This window comes from Pseudorca crassidens, chromosome 8, assembly GCF_039906515.1.
Source record: "Pseudorca crassidens isolate mPseCra1 chromosome 8, mPseCra1.hap1, whole genome shotgun sequence".
Taxonomy (NCBI): Eukaryota; Metazoa; Chordata; class Mammalia; order Artiodactyla; family Delphinidae; genus Pseudorca; species Pseudorca crassidens.
Genome location: NC_090303.1, coordinates 72469208 through 72493207, shown reverse-complemented (window position 1 = coordinate 72493207; position 24000 = coordinate 72469208). Strand labels below are relative to the sequence as shown.

At 35.3% G+C, this 24000-nt stretch overlaps 1 protein-coding gene across 5 annotated transcripts in view; it reads right to left on the bottom strand.

The window, feature by feature from the left end:
- Nucleotides 1-24000, bottom strand: part of FOXP2 (forkhead box P2) — a 531964-nt gene that overhangs the window by 44933 nt on the left and 463031 nt on the right. For all 5 annotated transcript variants that reach the window (XM_067746782.1, XM_067746784.1, XM_067746788.1 and 2 more), the window contains 5 exons: nucleotides 19854-19991; nucleotides 18542-18730; nucleotides 16826-16991; nucleotides 4999-5212; nucleotides 3137-3241 (listed from right to left, as the gene is read on the bottom strand). In XM_067746782.1, the coding sequence (XP_067602883.1) occupies nucleotides 3137-3241; nucleotides 4999-5212; nucleotides 16826-16991; nucleotides 18542-18730; nucleotides 19854-19991 (812 nt within the window). The remainder of the gene's footprint in view (nucleotides 1-3136; nucleotides 3242-4998; nucleotides 5213-16825; nucleotides 16992-18541; nucleotides 18731-19853; nucleotides 19992-24000) is intronic.

Genomic DNA, 24000 nt, shown 5'->3' with positions numbered 1-24000 from the left:
CTCTTTATACAGTGTCAAACCTTAAAATTTTAGGCTTTGTAATAAACCTAATACATTTATGTTCGCCAACTAATTACTCCTTAATAGGCTGACATTTTATTGACACTAACCATTTTGCCATTCTTCAAAGAGTATTTCTATCTTTGTATCTCAGACCATGTTTTGTTTGCTGGCATCCGCACATGCAGGTTCAAGAACACTTGTCTGCCAAATTGAATGTTATGTTGTAAACCTTTTGGTTTAAGCTCTAAAAGTCAATCCATCTACATTCATGCTGACTTAGGGCCAATGGAATGATACTTAATTTTGCAGACAAACTACACTAAAATTTTGTTGGATATTATTACACTTTGACATTTATAAGACAGTAATGAAGAACTAGTATTAAATGCTTTTAGTGATCTAGTGAGATCTTCAATGAGTGGTCAGAAAAATGGTTAGCTTCTGTCAACACCTACTTCATAGTAATTCAAAAATTTTCCTAAACACCTTTTAGTCTAGACTTTCTTCTTATATATGTATATATGGCTAAGAATATATATGTTATTCATAAGCAACTGTCCTCTGGTGGATTTTCATTTGGTGCTGGGCAAAAACAGAGGAATTCTGCCAGTTTATTTGGGGATATAATGTGAGAAATGGAATTTGGGACTCAATATATTTTCTACTATCCTTTGCTATTAAACATATGTAGGGTAAATAGTAATATTGGATAGCTTCCTTTTATTTCAAACCAATGGATAAGCTGACTGATACAAAGTACAGCTCAAGCTGTACAATGTATTTCTAGTGCATTTTAGAAATAAAAATGCCACAATAATATTTTCTCAAACACCTTTTATAGTAAACACTGGGTACAAAATTTCTGGAGCATGGATAAACAAAAAACCTGAGAGCTAAAAACCTTTCACAGCTTTTTGACTTGCCTGACATTTTTCCCCCCAAGACTCTCAATCCTCTCCATTATTACAAAAGAAAACCAAAATCTTCTTTCCAAGAAAATCTGTATTAGTGGTGATGCCTTCTTCGATTCACTTTCCACATAGACACTAAATCAACATTTTTTTCTGAATAACTGAAATTAATTTAATAAAACATTATTTTATTTCTCTTCAAATTTCCCACACCTTTTTAAGAAAAAGACAATACTAGTATGGAAATATGTCTAATATTTCATTTCAGTACAGTACACTGGCATTAGTTCTATCAAGAGAATTTATCACAGATCTTTGACTTACAGAATCTAAGCATATCATAACAAAAATGGACTGAAAAAAAGGCCTTAAAATCTACTGTCATTTGTTCTGTCATCCCTATGAAGTTAATGGGTTGGAAAAATGGTCAGTCTTTGGAAACAAAGTTGATATTTAATTGAAAGGAAATGCTTTTTTAATTGTAACTTCTTCAGTTTTCCAAAAATACTAACTTGAATATGAAAAAGACCCATGGAGGGTAAAATGAGAGTTCATATTTATAAGCTTGTTAGTAATAAAAATATGTATACAAATTTGAGATGAATAAAAATGCTCCTTTCCATGGGCCATAAAGGAAATCATACCGAAACAAAGACATGTATTTTTTTCTTAAAGCTTTATTTTGAATTTTGTCAAAAACAACAACTTAGAGCAATAAAATATTTGGTGACTGAGCTAGTTCTATGGCTTAAATTGCCATATACTGAAGAAATAGCAGCAATAGTCCTCTAAATAACCTTAACGATAAGGAATAATATAACATATTAATAAGGACTAACATATTCAAATGAAATATGAAATTAGTTCTTTAAAGAATTATATTCTTATATCCTGTCTTTATTTTAGCAAATGTTATTTTTCTTAGACAGGAAAACTTTAGCAAAGTTACTTAACATTTTAAGAGCTCTCTTTGCTTAGAACGGTCAAATCAGTTTCCTATCCAACAAAATGGTAGCTCACAACTGTTCAGGATAATAGGTGTGCAAATTTTCATTCAAGGCCATGTAGAAAATCCATAATAATATAGGAAGCATTTTTTTCTTTTAATTGGTCAGAAATAAAAATAGTTTAAAAAAATCCTTGTGGAAGTCTTACTGTAATTCAGTTATACAGTTATTATGATGCCAAGTACTTGTGCCTTGTTGTTAAGGTGCTTTTGCTCTATACTCTGTAGTCTACCATTTGTAAACACATCTTTTTGATGTTTCTGCCAACATCCTGGCAACAAAGCAGTGCAATTTCAAATGAGCTAATTAACTTAATTGTTGATGAAGCATGAAACAGTTCATTCACCCTGTTAGCTGCTCCATGACAACATAAGAGTCTCAGCCTGTGAAGTTACTCATCTCCATAAACCTATCTGTAGCTCTCTGTTTAGATCTCTTGTATACTGAAATTGTGCGTGGAAAATGTTTCATGAAAGATGCATATTCTCATTTGAAAAAGAACCTCTTATGAATTAAAAAAAATAAATTATCACTGTATGAAGAAATTAAGGATACACAAAGTTGATTTTAAGCTAGAGAAGCCATATAATCTATCATACAAACATCGGGCCATGTAAGTTTCTTTATGATTCTCAGGGCAACAAGCAACAACATGGAGAAAATAACAACTATCTTAAAATTTTAGTTACTATTAACTTTCAGTTTTTTATTCTTGCTGTTAAATAAATACATTAAATATTATTTAAAGTAAGAAATATAAAGTCTGCAATAAAAAATACACCTTTAAAATCTGTCTTTTGTTTAAATATATGTATGTGTATATATATTATATATATATATATATATATATAAAATATGACTTCTCACATAATGTTACTGGAAATTTTTCTTGAAACCTTGAAATTTAAGTGAATCCAACAAACACGTCTTCCAGTTATTAATGACACTGCTATAGTAAGGCTACTTCTTTTTTCATTCATTCAAAAACTTTTATTGGATGATTTGTAAAATGTTCTCATGAAAAGGTAAAGAGGAAGAGTTAACCGTCTTAGCCTGACTTTGCTAATCTACTTGTTGGAACACACAGAAAACTTACAGTGTGCCTTATGATGGACCTTCACTTTCTTCCTTCAGCTTTCTTTTGTTCATTTACAACTATCTGCTTAAAACTCCCATACAATCCACTCCCTCCCCTAAAAAAAGTAAAAAACCTACTTTAAAAACTGTCCAAAGTCTTCACAAATGCTTTCACAGCCTGGCCATTTGCAAACTCCATGGCCGTAGAGAGTGTGAGAGGCCCCAGTCTCCTCATGTGATGAGCTGCAGCAAAAGAACATGGCATCAGATTGATCTCAAAAAGCCATAATCGTTGCAGGCTGCTAGCGCCTGTCAGGTTACGATCAGTGACAAACAGGTCAAAACAGGTCAATTCAGCTCAGAGCAGTCAGAAAAATTTAATCGTTCTATTGAATAGTTCAACTGCCAAGGCTAGATGATGTTCCAATTAGAGGAGAAATAGAGCCAAAGATGACTGTTAATAAACGATGAAAAACTAAGAGGACTGTATAATATCATATGCTAATCCTGCCATATGACCTTAACGTAACATTTACCTCTAAATAAAAATATATATATTCATATGTGGTCAAGTGAAAAAAACCTGTGTTTTTAAGAAAGTAATAGGAAAATCACCATAAGATTTTCGAAATGTTCTTTTTAGGGACCTTTAGAATGGACCTTTAGAATCATTTACATTGTTTAATATTTATGTGCGAACCATATATGTTTCTGCTAGTTACAGCTGATTTAAAAATTCTACTTTGGAACGGTATTCATTAGCTATCTCTTTCTATAATTATCCAAGACTTTTGATAAGTGAGTATTATATCAGATAGATCCTAGAGACATCAACCAACTTCTGAACTATATAATCATCAAATTACTCTCAATTAATACAACAGCGTGAAAGCATTCAAAGGCATACCATTTTATAATAATGAAAGCTAACAAGAAAAAAATTTTATGATACTTCTAGGAAGACAAAAAACATCACCAAACTATAGCATTATATCTTAAACTGTACTGTAATTATATGTACGTTTCTTTGAAAAAATATTTGCTTAGGGGAAAGGGTTTGTGGCAGCTAGGCAGGTATCCACATACGTAACAGAACACTATTAATCCACTCCACTTAAATATGAATTTTACAGCTATATATCATATGAAACTAAGCCATTGTGTTAAGAAGTCCTACACTTATGCTTCACCTTTTAAAAAGATAGTTTTCATATTGAGCAATATTTTAGCTTCTATAGTTTATGTAAATTACATTAAAGGACCTGATTAGATAACGATATGCCTGCATAAATAGAACGAAATGGACAAAAAAGTACATGGTGATCCTTTTACAAAGGCAGTTTTTACACAACTAAAATAAAACAGTAAGTTGAAAAATTACCTAATATAATGTACTCAGTGTTGGTAACTGAAATCAAATAATTTTTCTTTATGAGTACTGAGGCAAATTTATTCAGAAAGTTACCACCGTAATTTCATTTTTATTATATATTTATAATTCCATCATGCCACAACAATAAAAAAGGCAAACCAGATCTTCTATCTTCTGGTTTATTATACCTGTGTTTATATGTTTATGTATATCTATTCTCTGATTTGTAAGCACATGTTTGTAACATATATAAGGGGGATATATACGCATCTTTAATTATTTGAAACTGGTTAAGTTTTAAAATGGTAAAAATGTTCTCATTTCAGCAATCAGGTTAATCACAACATTTTAGCCATAAAAATATATTGACACAATAATTCTGCATGCACTTATTAACAAATAACTTTCTTCAGTAAATTCCCCACTCTATCCATTAAACTGCTGGTACATGAGCTGCTTTTTTCCTAATGAAAATGATATAAATACAAATAATCTAAAGGTTTCTATGTATTTAATTAGTTGTTCTACACATTCTGCCCCTGTTAAGTACAAATCATTATTTTTAGTTTCACAAATGGTGAAAGTAAAGTTTGGTGATATGTAACAGAATGTATCTCCTGAGATTTACCTGTCTCGCCTTGCATTTAGAACTGAAGACTGTCCATTCACCATGGAGTGATGGGTTATTGGTGGTGACGCTTTGGAAGCGGTGGGGGAGGTAGTCGAGGAGGAATTGTTAGTAGTGAGGTCTAGCCCTCCATGCTTAATGCCGTTGTCTTCCATACTGTGAACTCCAGTCACTTCTTTCCATAACTGCTGAATCTCAGCAGGACTTAAGCCAGCTATAAAGTGAAAGAAAGCCCCACTAATATAACAAAGTAAATTTCATATAATGAGCTTAGTATTATCACTGGATTAAGGCCAACCACAAAAGTGATGTTACCAGAATTATTAATATATGATAATAAACCACTTTATACCATCAGCACTATCGTTTCCTCTTCAATAATCAGTTATTTGTTAAAGACTACCAATTCAAGAACAGTACTAGAAATAATAGTATTGGGAATAATATCAAGGATCAGTAGAAAAAAAACACAGCAAGTTCCATTTGAAAATTAAACTATTCAACTTTGAACTTTTTAACTAACTTTATTCAAGCTTTTACTTATTGCTAGTATGAAGTTTTTATCAGTGAGGAACTGAAAGAACATTTGGAAATAACACATATCAAAAGAAATGAAAAAAGAAGTAAAGTGGGAAACACAAATGTCAGGGGAAAACAGCAAACATTCAAGTCAAAAGAAAAATAGATTTGACAATTATCTAGTTACTTTGATCTTTCTCAGAATGGCCAAGGAAATAATTGAATTTCATTTTGAGGTCCTGAATAAGCCAATATTCTAACTTACATGGATCAATTAAGCAGATAATATCTAAATTTCTCCTTCATTTTATGACTGATAGAATAAATCAACTACTCATTTTAAACAAATTCCTGGCTCAGATTATGCAAATTTACCTGACTTATGATGAATGAAAATAGAAAAGCTAGGTACAATACTTTAGCTTTTCACTGTAATTTTGAAATAAGGAATTGAGAGACTGTTATTTACAGTATTTGACTTACAAAACATTACTTATATATGCCAATTTCTGTGCTTTCATATATTCTTTATATACCTTATGCTCCTTAATCCTTACTACAGTCCAATGGAGCTGACACTTTTATTGTAACCAATTTATTTACAGATAAGGAAGCAAAGAGGGAGAGAGGTTCAAAAATATATCTAAGGTCACAAAGCTTATGTGTGATAAAGCTGGGATTTCAATCCAGGCAGTCTGACTTGAATGCCTTAGCTCCTAAAATATTTTATTAAAAATATGAAAACTGCTGAATAAAGATATACAGGAGGAAATGTACTTGTAATTATAATTGCTATCATTTATTGAGCATCTACTATATTCTGGCGCTTTACATTCATAATCTACATTAACCTCACCTGACATTAGGAATCATTACATTTTATTGATGAGGGCATGGAGACTCAGAAAGATTAAATGTGTTTCCCCAGTCACTAAGCTCATAACCAGTGGACAGAATTCAAACATGATGCCCTGTGGGTCCAAAATCTATGTTTTTTATTACTGTGTTCATCTACAATATCTGATATAAGGATGGAAATGCTAATCAAACTTCCCCTGCCCCTCCCCCCCACATCAGATGCTCTAGTGATGCTGATCATTTGAGAGCTGCGTGACAGTGAAGTGGCTTGGAATAGGCAGGGGAGACTGGGGAAAGATGACAGAGTACGATGGTGAGGAGAGCTCTCTCACCCCTACCCCTGCAAGTGGAAAAAATCATTGATCTAGACATAGTGGTAAGTAGCCCAGAGCAACAGAAGAATTCTCACTGTTCCAAACATAACTTCTGGTCAAATTATTCGTCACAGTGGAAACCTTAAACCGCTATGCCTATCACAATTTCAAACAGACAGTGTTACTGAGAGCTACCATTCTGGTGATTCTGGCTCCTCAAGATTTTAAGACATGGCCTGAGACTAAAGACAAGACAGGGTAACTCAGATTCCCAAAGTTATTAAAAGCTGTTTTTTCTAAAAAGAAGAGGATGGGTTAATAAAGAAAGGTATTTCTGTTACATAGGAAATAATTTCTATATAAAGATTGCTTTAATTCTAGCTTTAACCTGGGATACTGAAACTTTTCTGACCATGACTTTTTGTTACCTGGCTGCATGTATTATGTGTCCTAACAGCAAAACTCCACGAGTAAATCCTTTTCTGTGAGAGCATCAACACATCCTCTGCATCAGAACTCTCTGCTGCCTCTCTGCTCCACCGTCAGCTCTTGCCTGGACCACTGCCATAGCCTCCTGACTGTCTTCCTGTTTTCACCTTGGCTTTGGCTAATTTACTTTTCATCTATCAGCCCCAAGTTATCTCTCTAAAGGTAAATGAGGCCACGGCACTTCCCCAACAAACCCTCCAATGGCTTTTCGGCCTCCAATGGCTTTTCAGCCTCCAATGGCTTTGAACTTAGAGACAAAAAAAACAACAAAACTTACCATGGCCCATGAGGTGCTGGCAGTTATCATTTGGTTCCGGCCTGTCTCTCTGACCTCATCCATCGCTGTCTCTCTCCGTTTCATTCTGTTATACTAGCCTTCTGCTCTTTCTCGAATGCATCAAACATTTGCTCCCTTTCGAGCTTTCCTCTGGCGGCCCTCACAGCCTAGGCCCCTCTGGTTGCAAATCTTCTCACGAGTTCTTCCCTCCCTTCTCTCAGGTGGTTCAAGGGTCACCTCCTGTGAGAGTTCTCTGTCCACACTTATCAACCATTGCCCCTCCCCACCTGCCTTTTATCGTGCCCTTCCACCTCACCCTACTTTATTTTTCTTTAGGGCATTTATCGGCCCCTAAACTATATTATTTATTTGCTTTACAGTCTCCCTCCACCATTTTCTAAGAGCAGGGATTTCTTATTTTACTTATTTTATAGACCCCCCCCCCAGTGCCTAGAACAGTGCCTGGTATGTGCTCAAGAAATAGTTGTTGATTTAATTGATTAAAACGGGTTCATACAGTTCTCGAAGACATATTGGTTTGCACACGGAAGTTCTGTGACTCTTAAAGGTCACACTATTTATAACCATTGCTCTCCTATAAGGCCAATGTCTAAAGAATTATAAATGGTACTAGTTGATTCTAACAGGCTGAGTGGCTAATAACATTTTATATTTTGGCTAAAGACTCTTAGACGTTTTTTGAAACTATACCAGTTAAAGATGTTATTAATAATTTAGTTTTTGGATTTTATTAATAATTTAGTTAACCTAAATATCCACTTGCCTTCTAAAAGTAGAAATCCATTATACTATTCATTTGCCTTGAAAATTAGTGGTATCACCATGATATCACAATGATAGGGTGACAAACAGTAGGTACATAAACATTTGATAAATATAACCTGCTCATCATCCAAATAATGATCCTTAATTAAAAGAATATTTTAAAAATATTAAATATTTATATATTTTAAATATTTAATTTTAACTATTTTAAATAAGGGACAGAGAATAAATAATGTCAAAAAGAGATTCCTGTTAGTGAAACTAGCTCCCCAAAGCATCTACATATTAGAATCACTTGGGGATCTTTTAAAATTTCCAGTGCCGTGACCATAGCCCCAACAAATCAAATCACAATTTCTAGTAGCTTTTGAAGCTCCACAGATGATTCCAATGTACAAATAATTTGGGGGGAATTTTTTTTTAAGTAAACTATTACATTGCCCATGAGACAAAGTTTTCGCATCAACTTGCTTAGCTATTTTCTATGGATACAAAACTATTTATGAAAATGAAACAGCTAGCCAATCCATTTTGCAGCATTTTGAAAGTTTGGGGAGTTTTTTATGTTTTGATGTTAGGCAAGAAGTAATTTACTTTTTCAGGCAGTAACTGTGTTCTATGGAACAGTACTCTCGAAATGCTGTTAGTCTAAGATATCTCAGAAGTCTGTTGTTTCCATCTTGGAGACTCGTGGTTCATGTTAGCAAGTAAAACAGTTCTGAGATATCTGTCTAGTAACAAAGAAAACTTGAGTCTCTTTCTTTAACTCAGTGTTTTGCAAATATGTTTGAAGGAAAAAAATTAACTCAACAAATTCTTTTTACAATTACACTAATTTATTTCAGTTTTAAATACCAGGTATAGGCTTAGGATTCAAGTGATCTCCAACCCAGGCCCCTTCCCTGAATTGCAGGCTGCCTATCTAGCATCTCCACCCTAACAAATTCTCAATTCTTACATGTCCAAAACTAAGCTCCTGTTTTTTCAGCTCCTCTGACCCCAACTCACTCCTCTAGCAGGTTTCTTTGTCCGTTTTATTTAACAGATACTTATATAGTGCTTCTCATATGCCAGTTACTTTTCCAAAGGCTTCATACATAATAACTAATGTAATGCCCAAACCACTATTATTGTTTTTATTATTACCATCACTATTTTCATTTTAGAGATGAGGACACTGAGGCACAGAAAAGTTAAGTAACTTTTGCTCAAGAGCTAATGCATGGCTGAGTTCCCCTCACATTTTCAGGTCATTACTCACACAGCCCCTTCCCAGGACTCCTTCCCTGGCTACCTTGTCTACAAGTTCAACTCCTCCCATCTCCTGTGGTTGCTTAATTTTTTCCTATCCTTGCTTTTTAATTTTTCTCCTTAGCAGTTATCACTATATATTTTACTTGACTTATTTGTTGTCTGTCTTCTACAGTCTGTCTTGTTACAGTTTTTACACTAAAATGTAAGTTTTATGATGGCAGAGTTTGCTGTCTGTTTTCATCATGGCTTTATTCCCAGCGCCTATATGAGTGCCTGCCGTGAGTAAACACTCAATGAATGTTACTTAATAGAGCTGTTCAGGGACTTCCCTGCTGGCTCAGTGGTTAAGAATCCGCCTGCCAACGCAGGAGACATGGGTCTGAGCCCTGGTCCAGGAAGATCCCACATGCGGTGGAGCAACTAAGCCCGTGTGCCACAACTACTGAGCCTGTGCTCTAGAGCCCGTGAGCCACAACTACTGAGCCCGCATGCCACAACTACTGAAGCCTGCGCACCTGGAGCCCATGCTCCGCAATGAGAAAGCCACCGCAATGAGAAGCCCGTGCACCGCAATGTGGAGTAGCCCCGGCTTGCCACAACTAGAGAAAAGCCCACACGCAGCAAGGAAGCCCCAACACAGCCATAAATAAATAAATAAATAAAAGAGCTGTTCAGTGGACCAGAACACTAGTGTAGTGGCAAGCACAATCCGGGAATCAGTGGACTAGAGTATCACAGAATAATAGTCAACTTAAAATCTTAAGTGAAGATTATTCATTTTTCCTTTAAAACATATTTCAAGGAAATATACATACAATACCACTGCTGAAAAGTTTTATAATTTCATAATTTAAAAATTCCGTGCCCACAAAAAATTGAGAAACCCTGTTCTAGTTTTGTATGGTGACTTGGCTTCATTCACTGCCAGGACTACAAATAAGCATTAAAAAGTTTCTTTTTCCAGGGCTTCCCTGGTGGCGGAGTGGTTGAGAGTCCGCCTGCCGATGCAGAGGACACGGGTTCGTGCCCCGGTATGGAAAGATCCCACATGCCACGGAGCGGCTGGGCCCATGAGCCATGGCCGCTGAGCCTGTGCGTCCAGAGCCTGTGGTCCACAACGGGAGAGGCCACAACAGTGAGACGCCCACGTACCGCAAAAAAAAAAAAAAAAAAAAAGTTTCTTTTTCCAGGAGTTGAGAGAATAAAAAGAAGAATTCCTAATCAAATTGCATATAATATGACAGATAAAACAATTAAATAACAATTCTTTATTTCTAGAGTTAGAGTTTGCAGAGTACTGGGTGCCAAGCACTGTGCTAAGAATTAATGAAAATTTTATCATTCATATCTAGATTATACATTCTTGGGGCATACAAGGGGTAAAAGTTTCACGTATTGGTAAAAATTACATGAGCATCTTTTTCACACTCAGAAATAAATGATCCTTTCCACGTCCTTTTATTTTTTACATCCAGTAATTACTTTTTAATATTAAATAAATAATTTTAATATAGTACGATATAAAGTCAGTCTACTGTGAATTTTTAATTAATTTATTTTCTAGGGTTATTTACAATTAAAAGTAATAAAAGTGAATTTTGGTAAAAATATTTGTATTATTCACATATTTTATTGAATGATTTGATATTCAATACTTGAAATTATTGAAATATTATCATTAATTTTCACTGTTCACCTTAAATTTTACATTTTGAAAAACTAGTATACACGCATGGACAAAATAATTGAATCACAGGGAAGGGTATGCATTGTAAAATTAAATTTCCCTACCAGCCCTGACCTCTGGGTCCCCAGTACCTCTCCAGTGGCAACCATTATTCCAGTTTCTGAGCTACCTTCAGAAAGCCAAGTGTTCATTTATAATTTGCCAAACCTAACATCTTATTGATCTGTATTTGACTAGGGGCTTACTATAACCTGTACGTAAAATGCCCATCTTTAAAATGTACTTTCAATGACAGGTGTACCTAATACACATTTCGTCCAAATGCCGAATTACAAGAAGTAAAAATAGCTATTTGGCTGAAACTGAGACCAAAGGCAAATATCTCCACCAAGGAAAGAATTTCTGGGATACAGGAATATATCTGATATAAAAAAATTCCTGCTATGATTTTACTATGAAAATTTTTACAGGCTACATTTTTACAGTTTGATATTCTATTACAAAAACAATGACTTCTTATTTTTCTTGATCATGACATTTTAATGTGGCAAAGTTGACGTTTTCCTTTTAAGTCTTCCCTCAACACATAAAGAATTGACAAATAGAACTTTTTTTTTTTAAGACAGATGGCCTAAATGGCATTAAACCTATTTTAATATACGTATGTTAGTATACTAAACAATTCTACAACAATTAGAATTATGACATAATTTAATCTCCCTCTTCCTATCTCATCTAAATTTTCTCAACAACTCAACATATTTTTAATATCTCCCTATGTATTTATTTATCCCTAAGTTAGTTTTTATGCATAACAGCATTCACAAGTAACTTTGCAAAGTTTTACTCCGACTATAATAAATGTACCTTCAAACTTTAGCTCATTGATGTTGTTTTCAGCATGTAAAACCCCAAAGGAGATTTTCCTAAATTACAAATAGAAAATTTACTGGTATTTGAAAGGGAATACTAAAATGGTAACAATAATTCTGCATGACGTACATTGTTCTTAGTGCTGGTGCTGTTACCCTGATTAGATATATGTTCTATGTAAGCCCATGATCACAGATTAAGCAAAAAAATCAAGGATGCCAGAGTGGTGCTGAAGTAGCCATTTGGCTATTTAGATTTCCATAAGCAAAGCATGAAGTCCAAGCCAAATAGCTGACTTTGGCTGAATACTGATGCCAAAGAAAAACTTCAGCACAGTCCTAACTCAGCATGAAGGACATTATTATATTTTATTTAAAAAGATATCATTTTCTTTATTGTTCAACAGATTCCAAGTTCATCTAGTTCTACAAGGTGTTAGTTTAAAACAGGACTGGCTGGTTACCTAGCATTCCCTGTTTGGTCTTTCAGATTGGTAATGAAAATGGTTGTTTTAGATAGCTTCTACAAATTCAAAAATATTTTAAAAGTTGGAATTAAACATATATACACATATACAAATATATATGTGTGTGTGTGTGTGTGTATATATCCCTATAGTAATACTAAACCTATGAATATATTGCGTATTGGGATACACTGACTTCTATCTTATATCAAAAACATATCAAAGTTTAAAGTGCATGTCACAATAATTTCCTATTTTTTAACCTGTAGACAGTGGTACTGAGTCACGAAAATATGTCACTAATTAATTGCTAGTTGATAAAGTACACATTATATCAAATAGCTTTATAATCAGTATTTTATTCAAGATTGATTTACAAATCCATCCTTTTTTGACTTCTGTATACCTACAGTCACTCTATATACATACTTAGAGATCGTAATTTAATTGCCTATTTCACATTAAAATCCAATATTATAGTAATGTTCATGATGACTTAAAATGCTTAATATTTAAAATGCCTTACTTTAAAATGATAAAATACATTACATCATTTTGCAATATAGAGAAAAATGTCTGTAAATCTCCTTATCAAAATTATAATTTTGTTACATCTATCTGATTCTCATGTACATATTTTTATACAGTTGAAAGAAACTGTAACTTTAAAAGTAGTCTGAGCAAGCTGTGTTAAATCATGGGGTAAGTATGGCATATTTTTATGCCATACTTATGGCATATTTTTAAAGATACAGTGAGAATATCATCACTGCGTGTTAATCCTGCTTGGTTTTCACATGGCTATTATTTGTAGCTAATCAGCCAACCAAAAACCTGAGGCAAAGTGAACTGAAAATTGATAAAAAAAAAAAATTAATTGTCCAAAATAACCAGTAACTGAGGCAGAAATGATTCAGCGCTTACATTATTTAACAATTATTTCTTCACTTTCTCCCACTCTGAGATTCCAGAGGAGTACTATGAACTTATGTTCCTTTACTGTCACTGGTTTATAACACATTCCACCTGTGTTGGGCTGATGGGACTCTCCACAATGGCACTTTTCACACATTCATCTAAACAGCTGAAAACACAATGATGACTTCCATCTTTTTTGTTTGGACCTAGAGATTATCATACTAAGTGAAGTAAGCCAGACAGAGAAAGACAAGTATACGACATCACTTATATGTGGAATCTAAAAATAAAAAATGATACAAATGAACTTCTATACAAAACAGAAATAAACCCACAGACACAGAAAACAAATCTATTGTTACCAAAGTGGAAAAGTGGTGGGTAGGGATAAATTAGGAGTTTGGGATTAATATATACACACTACTACACATAAAATAGATAGCCAGCAAGGACCTACTGTATAGTACAGCGAACTATACTCAATATTTTGTAATAACCTGTAAGGGAAAAGAATCTAAAAAAGAATATATATATATATATATATATATATATACATATACCTGAATCACTTTGCTGTACACCTGAAACTAACACAACATTGTAAATCAACTACACTTCAATTAAAAATGTTTCTTAAAAAATACACTTTCTGCTCAAACCCAGATATGTTTTCAGATTTACTTCCTTTCCCTCAACGTTCTCCACTCTGTGAGTTTTATTTCTCATATATCTTACAGAGAATACAAATAGAAGAAAGTAAGTGGTGATCATTTTGTTGGGTAGAGAAATAGCGAATCACTACGTTGTGCAGATCAGGAACTAACCCAGTGCTGTAGGTCAATCATTTCATGATGTATGTAAGTCAAATCATTATGCTGCACCCCTTATACAGTGCTGTATGTAAACTATATCTCAATAAAACTGGAAGGAAAAAAACAAATAGAAGAAAAAAAGGAAGATAATGCTATCAAAAGAAGGCTCAGAAATTAGAGAAAGTTTTCATTTGAACACTATTAGAATGGTTATATCATAATGAATATTCTTGTTCGCAAGATATTTCTATGCTTGTTTTGGAAGAATGCAGTTTAACAAATATATTTTAGATAATTACATCTTGTTTCTACGAACATCTATTTTAAACATTCTTGAAATGTTTGTTTGAATGGTTTTACTCAAATAAAATTATATTTCCCTATTGAGGAGAGAAAAACACCCAGATCCCAACTATAGACTTTATTTAAATTTTACTAAGAAAATCAATGACATAAATTTATTGCTTCTGTTTTAGTACAGTTTCTATGAAAGAACTCTATATTTACATTGAACTAATTTATAAACACTTTTATTTTTTAAACCTTATTTCTTTCTTTGTCCTCAAGTTGTATTTATTTTTCCATAAAAACAATTATTTGTGAATAGAACATTCACTGCTGTGGTGACGCTATGGTTTATTCCAATTCTCTTTGGAATGACACAGAAAAGTAGGTTTATTGCCTTGTTTTTCTTTCATTATTTTTTTTTTTTTTTTTTTTGCGGTATGCGGGCCTCTCACTGTTGTGGCTTTTCCTGTTACAGAGCACAGGCTCCCGATGCACAGGTTCAGCGGCCATGGCTCATGGGCCCAGCCACTCGGCGGCATGTGGGATCTTCCTGGACCGGGGCACGAACCCGCGTCCCCTGCATCGGCAGGTGTACTCTCAACCACTGCGCCACCAGGGAAGCCCCTTCTTTCACTATTTAAACTTTATCTTTCTTGATTTCCTAGGAGTGATTCAGTCAGGTGAATTAGAGGATCTGAAGTCAAATGAAAGAGGAATTCTGGGAAAAATAAGCCATGGAGACAGTAATTTGATAAATAAAAAGAAAAACATTTACCACAATATTTATAATTTAATGTGCCCAAAATAATAATTATGTGTATTTAAAAGACTCTTTTATTAACCTAATTATAATTTTTGTATATTTAATTGTTCTTGATTTTCTTCAGTGTATCCTATAGAGTCAGAAAAATGCATAGCAAGTACTAGTGCAATGTGAGCCCCTCTGGAACAAATATAAGTGACTTGAATGAAAGTTCACTTGGATTAAAGTTGTTCCAACAAAATCCAAATGGAAATTAGAATATGCTTTTAGGATGTTTATGGATACATGACTTTTACCTGTATTGAGAATTTTAGCACACGAAGAATGATTCTGTTTACATTCTATTTCCTTTTTTTTTTTTACTTAGAACTCTTTCCATTTCCCAAAAGTTGACTCAAATAATGAATATATACAATTGTATATTTGTATGGTATTGTATTATTGAATTATCAAAGTACATCTGAAGTTTTCTTATCAGAAAAACAAGAATACAATTGCCAGCTTTCTAAAGCTGTAATTCACAATACAGTACATGTATACGCAATATCCTTTTAGAGAAAGGAGGATCAATATGGTCCCAGGATGCATGATGAGGTCCCCCAAAGCATAACTGGGACTACGCTCTGTAGAAATACATAAAGCCTTCCTTTTATATATAGCGTGAAGATTAGGAGCGTCTATCTTTTTCTTATCAGTTGTCCACCAAAACTCCTATCAGCTCACTTATGTTAAATGGAGTGTTGTTAGCCTTCCCACTAATCCTATTCCCTGCAGATCTTCGGTGTGTATTCAATAGCTTGAATTCAGTAGCTTGAATTGTGTTGCCCTTATACATTTTCTTCCATAAGACTAATAAATACACATTTAATATCTAACAAAGCACTTGAAAGCAGTTTACTGCACACTTAAAAAGCAATGTGGAGTAAAACTTCTGAGTCTCAAGAAAAAGGGGCATGCAACCATGTTAACAGTCATTTCTTTTTTTAATTTTTATTTTATATTGGAGTATAGTTGAATTACAATGTGTGTTAGTTTCAGGTGTACAGCAAAGTGATTCAGTTATACATATACATGTATCTATTCTTTTTCAGATTCTTTTCCCATACAGGTTATTGCAGAATACTGAGTAGAGTTCCCTATGCTATATAGCAGGTCCTTTTTGGTTATCTATTCTATACATAGTAGAATGTATATGTTAATCCCAAACTCCAAACTTCTACTAACTTTGGGTTTTGTTTGTTCTTCTTTGTCTAGTTGCTTCAGTTGTAAGGTTACGTTGTTTATTTGAGAGGTTTCTTGCTTCCTGAGGTAGGACTGTATTGCTATAAACTTCCCTCTTAGAACTGCTTTTGCTGCGTCCCAAAGGTTTTGGATCTTCGTGTTTTCATTTTCATAACAATCATGCTTTAATAATAAACATAAAGGTTATAAAAATGAAAGTTCTCAAGGTGTAAGGTAGACAGGCTACACAGTGGCAGCAATGCAAGCTGAGAAATGGAGTGTGCGCGGCGGTTTGTATGTACCTTGTGGCAGCGACTGGACAGGAAGGGCCGCCTGGCCAGGTGGGATGGAGATGAGTCCCTGACGCTGAAGGCTGAGCAGATGCTGCTGCTGCTGGAGTTGCTGCATCTGGAGGAGCTGCTGCTGGAAGACAAGCTGCTGGGCCGCCAACTGCTGCTGCTGCTGCTGCTGGTGTCAGAAAACCCAACCCAGTGAGCGAATGGACGGCAGAGACTAGGGTCTGTGCAAACAGCCCTCCTACAGCGATACGTAAGCTTCTTTCATCGCCCCGGTACGTTTGTGAACGGTCATCCCATTGTCAAAGCTCAAGGGCAGAATGTGAGCAAACTCTAGATTTTCAGTTGCTTTTCTTTCAAATATTAACACAGCAACAGAGAACCAAGGAACTTGCACTGAAAGGGGATGGAACAAGGTCTAGAGAAAGTGTGTCACGAAAGTTCAGACTTCTTAAAAATAGGCTTATTGCAGATGATAGAAAATTTACTTAGACTCAAAGAATGACACTTTACGGAAACAGTCAACCTCAACAACACTTTTGTTTTTTTTCCAACTGAATAAGTTTGATCTGCAGAAGTCCATGACCGTGGTCTCTAGTGACCTATTAGCAAACTGGGATGTAGCCTTCATAGGACAGGCCTGTTAGCTCTCTCTCTTCCTCTTCTCTCTTATTGGAATATATGAAAGGTAGAATTATGTTCAAGGCCAAAAAAAGTGCCCCTTACTGGAAGTAAAAGTGTAAGTTCCCATTTTGTGAGGCATTACAAGACAAAGCAGACTTCTTTTGGACTCGGGAGGGTATGAGAAGGCAGTCACACTTCAGAGAAAGACAAGCTGCTGTGAAAGACCTTTCCTTTTTAGTTTGGGGAAAAGAGAAACTTCTGATGCGCTCACTGGAAAACAGACTGCATAACGGAGCAAGTCATGTGGATTGCCCAAAGCCTCCGGAGAAATAAGGGAGCAATTTCTATTCTGTAGTTGATGGCTGTCTGAAATTCTATTCACAAATCCAAACAGAAACAAAGCCTCAGGGGGTCAAAACTGTTTCCTGTACGTTTGCATAATGGGCAGCTTGAAGACAACGGCTCTGTTACCTGCTGATCAATTTAACTACTTCAACTGTTTTGTTTGTATTATGTTTATATTTGATGCAGTTTGCTGACAAGCACAAGCTAGGCCTGAGAAGCCAGCTTGTCAGTTTGATTTATGAGCATATCAAACTGGAACTTTCTACTCGCCACTCCAAACCTACAGTAGCAGTTCATTAATCAGGGGCCTGTGACTTTGAAATCTGGGCTCAACCACTTTCTCCCTGGCTTCCCCTCCCCCCCACCCCAACTCCCAACCATGGGCTCAATTTGCATGCCTGTCCTCTGAGCTGCACCACTGAGAAAGATAAGGTTCCCTCACCAACTTCGGTTCTCGGGTGGATACGAGATAATCAGTACTTTGTCCACCACACAGCTTGCTCTTTGTACACTGTGATTCATTAGTGAACGGGAGACGACAGCAGCATTGGATCGTAACTCTCAAGTCCCACGCTGCAAAAAAAGTAGAGCAGGAGAGCTCTCCTGTTACTGTTATGAAGCTCAGTACAAATGTAGCATAATGCATCTTGGACAGCGAGGGCCTGGTGATAGGAGGGTCTAACGCTGCCCTGGCCTCCGAGGGCCCCTCCCAGCCTCGCCCTCCTCTGCGTGGGTGAGCCGGCCAGATCCTACCTCTTTCGCTTGCTTTCCGGGATGCTGCTGCTGCTGCTGTTGTTGCTGCTGCTGTTGCTGCTGCTGCTGTTGCTGCTGCTGCTGCTGTTGCTGCTGCTGCTGTTGCTGCTGCTGCTGCTGTTGCTGCTGCTGCAAAAGCTGAAGATGTAACTGCTCTTGCTGTTTCTTGTAAAACTCTTGTAGTTGTTGCTGAATAAACCATTTTGACTTTAATAAATAAAGGCAAAAGTTGCATGTATTATAAACCTCCTAAACTCCTCTAGACTGGCACAGGGTCGAGTCTCCATTAAGATGCGTCTCACAAGAACAACGACAGATACGCATTGGATTCCAGGAGACAGATCTACACATACACTGTTTTTGCCAAGGCAGCTCTGAAACTTTCCAATCCAGACTCCAAAGTATCCTAAACGAAAGGGTATAGAAGATCTGTATTCGAAATGGCTAGAGCCAAATGAATACCCTCGATGGTTATATCTGCAGCGGTAATAGCACATAAAAATAGGGTCTACTCTACCATTTATAAGAACCAACTATAGAGTTACATAAAATTAGAGTGACCGGTTCTTACTGGGAAAAAAATTGTAATCCATCGGATGGACGGGAGAACGTCAGACTTAGAAATATAAGTAACTGGCCTGTGGTCATCATCACAGAACACAGCAAGTCAAATCTTTAAGCATTTAGGTAAAGCACATTATTTTCTGTATGAGAAGTAAGTCTACAACATAAAGCCCACTTTATATAAACTCAAAGCTCTAATGATGTACATATTAGGAACATTAGTTTTGCTATTGAAAAAAGATTAACCTCATGAATTGGTGGCTCAGCTGTTCAACTCTGTTCTAGTTAGTAGCTACTTCTATTCCTAAAATCTGAATTTATTGTGGAAAGGAAAGTTTGGGACATTACTTTCCCTACTGTAACAAAATAGCCAGTTCCAATTTCATACTTATGTGAATTAAAAGGAGGGTTGAAGGGTTAGAAATTTCAAAAGCAACAATTATCTGTAAGTCTCTTTGCACTTTTGTTGGCAAGGCTCCAAATCCAAAGCACCTAAGTAGTTGAATATTTAAATATTGCTTCATCTCATGTTGAAATGGTACCTATTTCTTACGCTTACTCCAGACGTTAATGAATTTAAAAAGAATAAGGGATCTAAATTTTACTACTCGGTTCTGCAATTAACATGCTACGTTTGTGTTCTAGCATGCTGACAGGTTGTCCTTTCCAGTGGAGAAGGAATTGTCATATATGCCCATGGCACTGTCAACACGGGTGCTAGCACTCCAAAGCAGGTAATCCACATTACCTGCTGCAGCATGACTGCCTGCTGCTGCTGGAGAAGGGCTTGGAGCTGCTGAGGAGACAGGACTTGCTGCTGAAGGATCTGCTGCATTTGCTGAGGGGTGATCACCTGGGGAGTCATCATGGCCACCGACACAGGCACCTTGACAGAGACAGAAGGAGAAAGAGTGGACGTTACCAAACGTCTGTTAACCTACTTCATAGCTATATGGCATCCCTACCAAAATCTTTAGTAGTGATGACCAATCATTTTTATAGAATAATTGTTATCTTATTTAACTATTTAATAATGATATTTTAGGCACCACAGTATTTAGACACTGGCTTTCCAGAGGCATCAGATGTCATCAGATTCCACCTTTACGTTCCACACCTCTTACGTATTATGCTAAGATGTGCTGCTTTGACTAGCATAATTAGAAATAAACAATTACATGTCAGTTTTCTCAATACTTCATAATTGATAATCTCATCAATGTCACAGTGCTACAAACGAAAGCCTTTTGAAATGATTTACAGGTATGATTAAGATAGATATGATAAAGATTAAATGACTGGAAAAATACACATTTAAATATCTGTTATATCAAAGTTAGTAAAAAGAATGTATGTGCAGTGTACTTATTCATAAAATATAACCTGTCTTCAAAATTTAATATATATATATATATATATATATATAATATACACAGTACTAGAAAAATACAGTAATACATATTACTACATGAGTACTTGGAGTAACTCATATAGGATATTTATTTATTTACTTACATATCCCCAGAAAATAGCTACATAGATAGGTCCTCTCCAAGAAGGGATTATAAGCCTCGTATTCTAGCTTCTCCTTTAAACGTTTTCTTATTTCAAGCTAACTAAACGTATACTGGGAAGTCCAGAAATCTAAAGATTACTCAAAGGCTATTTATTATACTGAAAAATAAAGTATTTTGCTCAAAATGTCCTTTCTACTATTTTCTTCTCCTTCAAAGTTGTAAAAATTAAAGAGTCAAAAAGAAAAGGAAATAAGGAGGGAGAGAAAGAAGCAGAAGAGAAAGATGAAGCAAGGAAAATACAAAGTAAGGAAAAGCCAGGGGGAAAGTCTGAGAGAAAGAGAGAAAGGCTGTGGAGAGACAGGAAAAGGTTAGCAAGAGAGGCGAACAGGAAGTCCTCCTGCACGGAACCTGATGTATCTATCTGCTCAGTTGGGCGGCAGTCACACTCTTTGAAGGCACTGCTTGTACTAACCAGAAAGTAATCAGACAACTTGTCAACTTGCCAAGTTTGCAACCTTTGAAAAAGTAATCATTTTCTTTCCTAGAGAAAACAATTCACATTTACTGTAAATAAAAGCAAGTATTTATATAAACACCACTTTTGAACAAATTCTTGGGACAACATGTGTCTTTGAAAACAGAAAAAGATTAACAGACATGGTTCACAATTTATCCTCAGAGTCATTTTTAATACAGTTCAAACTTTTCGAGTCTGGCACTTTATATCATAAACAAATTAATTATGAAATTAATAATGAAAACAAAGTTAGGGGCTTCTCTGGTGGCGCAGTGGTTAAGAATCTGCCTGCCAATGCAGGGGACACGGGTTCGAGCCCTAGTCCGGGAAGATCCCACATGCCACAGAGCAACTAAGCCTGTGCGCCACAACTACTGAGCCTGCGTGCCACAACTACTGAAGCCCACGCACCTAGAGCCTGTGCTCTGCAGCAAGAGAAGCCACCACGATGAGAAGCCCACACACCCCAATGAAGAGCAGCCCCCACTCGCCGCAGCTAGAGAAAGCCTGCGTGCAGCAACGAAGACCCAATGCAGCCAAAAAAAATAAATAAATAAAGTTAGAAGAAAAAAATAAAGGAAGTTCAGGATGGATTAATTCCTCTCCCTCAAAAAAAACCACTTCATATTTCATACTAAAGAAAGAGTATTTTCTATCCCTTGCTCTCTGGAAATATGGATTAATTAGATGTAATTTTGTAACATGAGGGGAAAATATCACAGAATAACAGAAAGGAATTCAAAAGTGCTTTTCAAAAATATTTCTGGATTTTTTTAGAACATACTTTCATACCTATAGATTACTGTACTTGAAAGCATCATAATAAAAGGCATTCTGAAATGTATGCTGTAAAATTAATTGATCCAGTGGGTTGCCCATGTGTTTAGTTGTTTAAATATTTAACAGTCAGTTTACTTAATTGTTCTTTGATAAACAAAAAGAATGGTTAGAATCAGCAGTTTGGAAAAAAATTATCTATCTACAAAAATGTCTTTCCTTCCAGGAATAATTTACCTCATACTGTCTCCAAATAACAAGGAATGAAACTGAAATGAAGGAACAGAGAAAGACAAACAGGTTAAACTTTAAAAAGGCTGCCAATCCAGATAAATAGATAGGTAAGTGGGTAGCTAGATTATATATATGTAGATAGCTATACACATGAATATAGGTAGATACCTTCTATTAAATCTATCATGTGATGAGAAACTTGTCACACCTCTCTCATCTAACAGCCCCTTACCACTTTTTAGCATATGGAGTATTTTCACTTAATTAACTCTATCTACAAGTAAAGGTACTTTATGTGTAACTGATAACAAAGGTACTTTATAAGAAAAGTAATATGAATGGAGGCATGCAATTATTATTGTAAACTGCAAGTTTACAATCAGAATTCATCTTATACAAATTATATTACCCTATAGCTTGCTGCTAGCATGACTGATTTGATGTACAAGCAAGTTTAAGCAAGTTTTCTACCTTTGCATTCTTTAGAGTTCATTAGCCCTTTCACCATGGTTAAATTAATCATGTTTTATCCTTGAAATGGTTTGTGAGTGTCTTCCTTACATTTAAAAGTTTATGACATAAAAATAACCATTATGTCATTGTCATCCTAAAATCATATGTATCACACTTACGTGATATTCTGCAAATTTTAAGCAGATTCTGGGCTACCCTCTAGGAAACTGCCATCTAACACAAACGATATACAGACATAAGGATATGTAGAAAAAGGACTCAACTAATTGAACACTCTACTTCCATAAGATATGTACAAAACACAAACTGAAATTAATTATATATATAGGAAAGCACAAGTACACTTCTGAGGGATTTCTAACATTACAAATAAGCCAATACTATCACCTATACATCTACGTACATGAGCCCATCCAAAATGAAACATTTGAGGCTACTAAAAATTTAAAATATTTTATTAAATAGAAAATTAGTTTTTCCTACAACAAATGTCAATTACATGTTATATGCAGACTGCTCCACTGGCCTTGTTTAGAACATGCAGAATTTCTCCATGTTTAAGTGAATCATTTTAAGTGACACGTTTCCTTCATTCCTCCTTTATCACTTTTGTTACTGTCCCATTACCTTTCTTTGCTACTGCAAGCTACTTTAGGAATTCATTGACAAAGACGAATAGAGATTAACTGAGTACATAACTTATTTTGGAAGATTATACTACTTTATCAAAATGTAAACAGGCAAAACCAGCATCAGATTTGAAAGTCTATGGATAACTTTCTAAAATATATATGCCTTCACAAGTTAGGTGTTAAGCTTAAGGAAATATTTTCCTCTAAATATATACTTTTAATCATGCAAATACTCTAATGAGGGACCACAATTTAGATGTGTGATAGAGGAGGGGAGGGAGAACTTATCTTAGATGTTTTCTGGTGAGAGGGCAATTAAACATCTTGTTGGGTCTAGGAAAACATAATACATTATGCAGCTACCAAATGAAATCAAAAGGAATGGCTGGTTTAAAATGGGTGTCCCAGTGAAAACTGCAGTCTATCAATTAAACTCTTCAAGAGTGAAGAAAAGAAACGCAGTAAACTTTGGTTGGGAGATTTTTCTTTTTTTCTCTCGATATTTACTATCCTGACAGAACTAAAATTCCCCATAGTGATGCACAAAATAAGGCTTTCATTTACCCTTATTTATCTTCTCATTAGCTGAATTAAGCACCAACTTGATATGTAGCTCTGTGCACCAAGAAATATTGGGTAAACAGACATAAAGACAGGTTTGTATATTCTGAGATGAGAGAGGAAAAATTATGAAACTTGAAATGACTCAAAATGGCAAAAACCGAAAGCATTTAGATATTATCC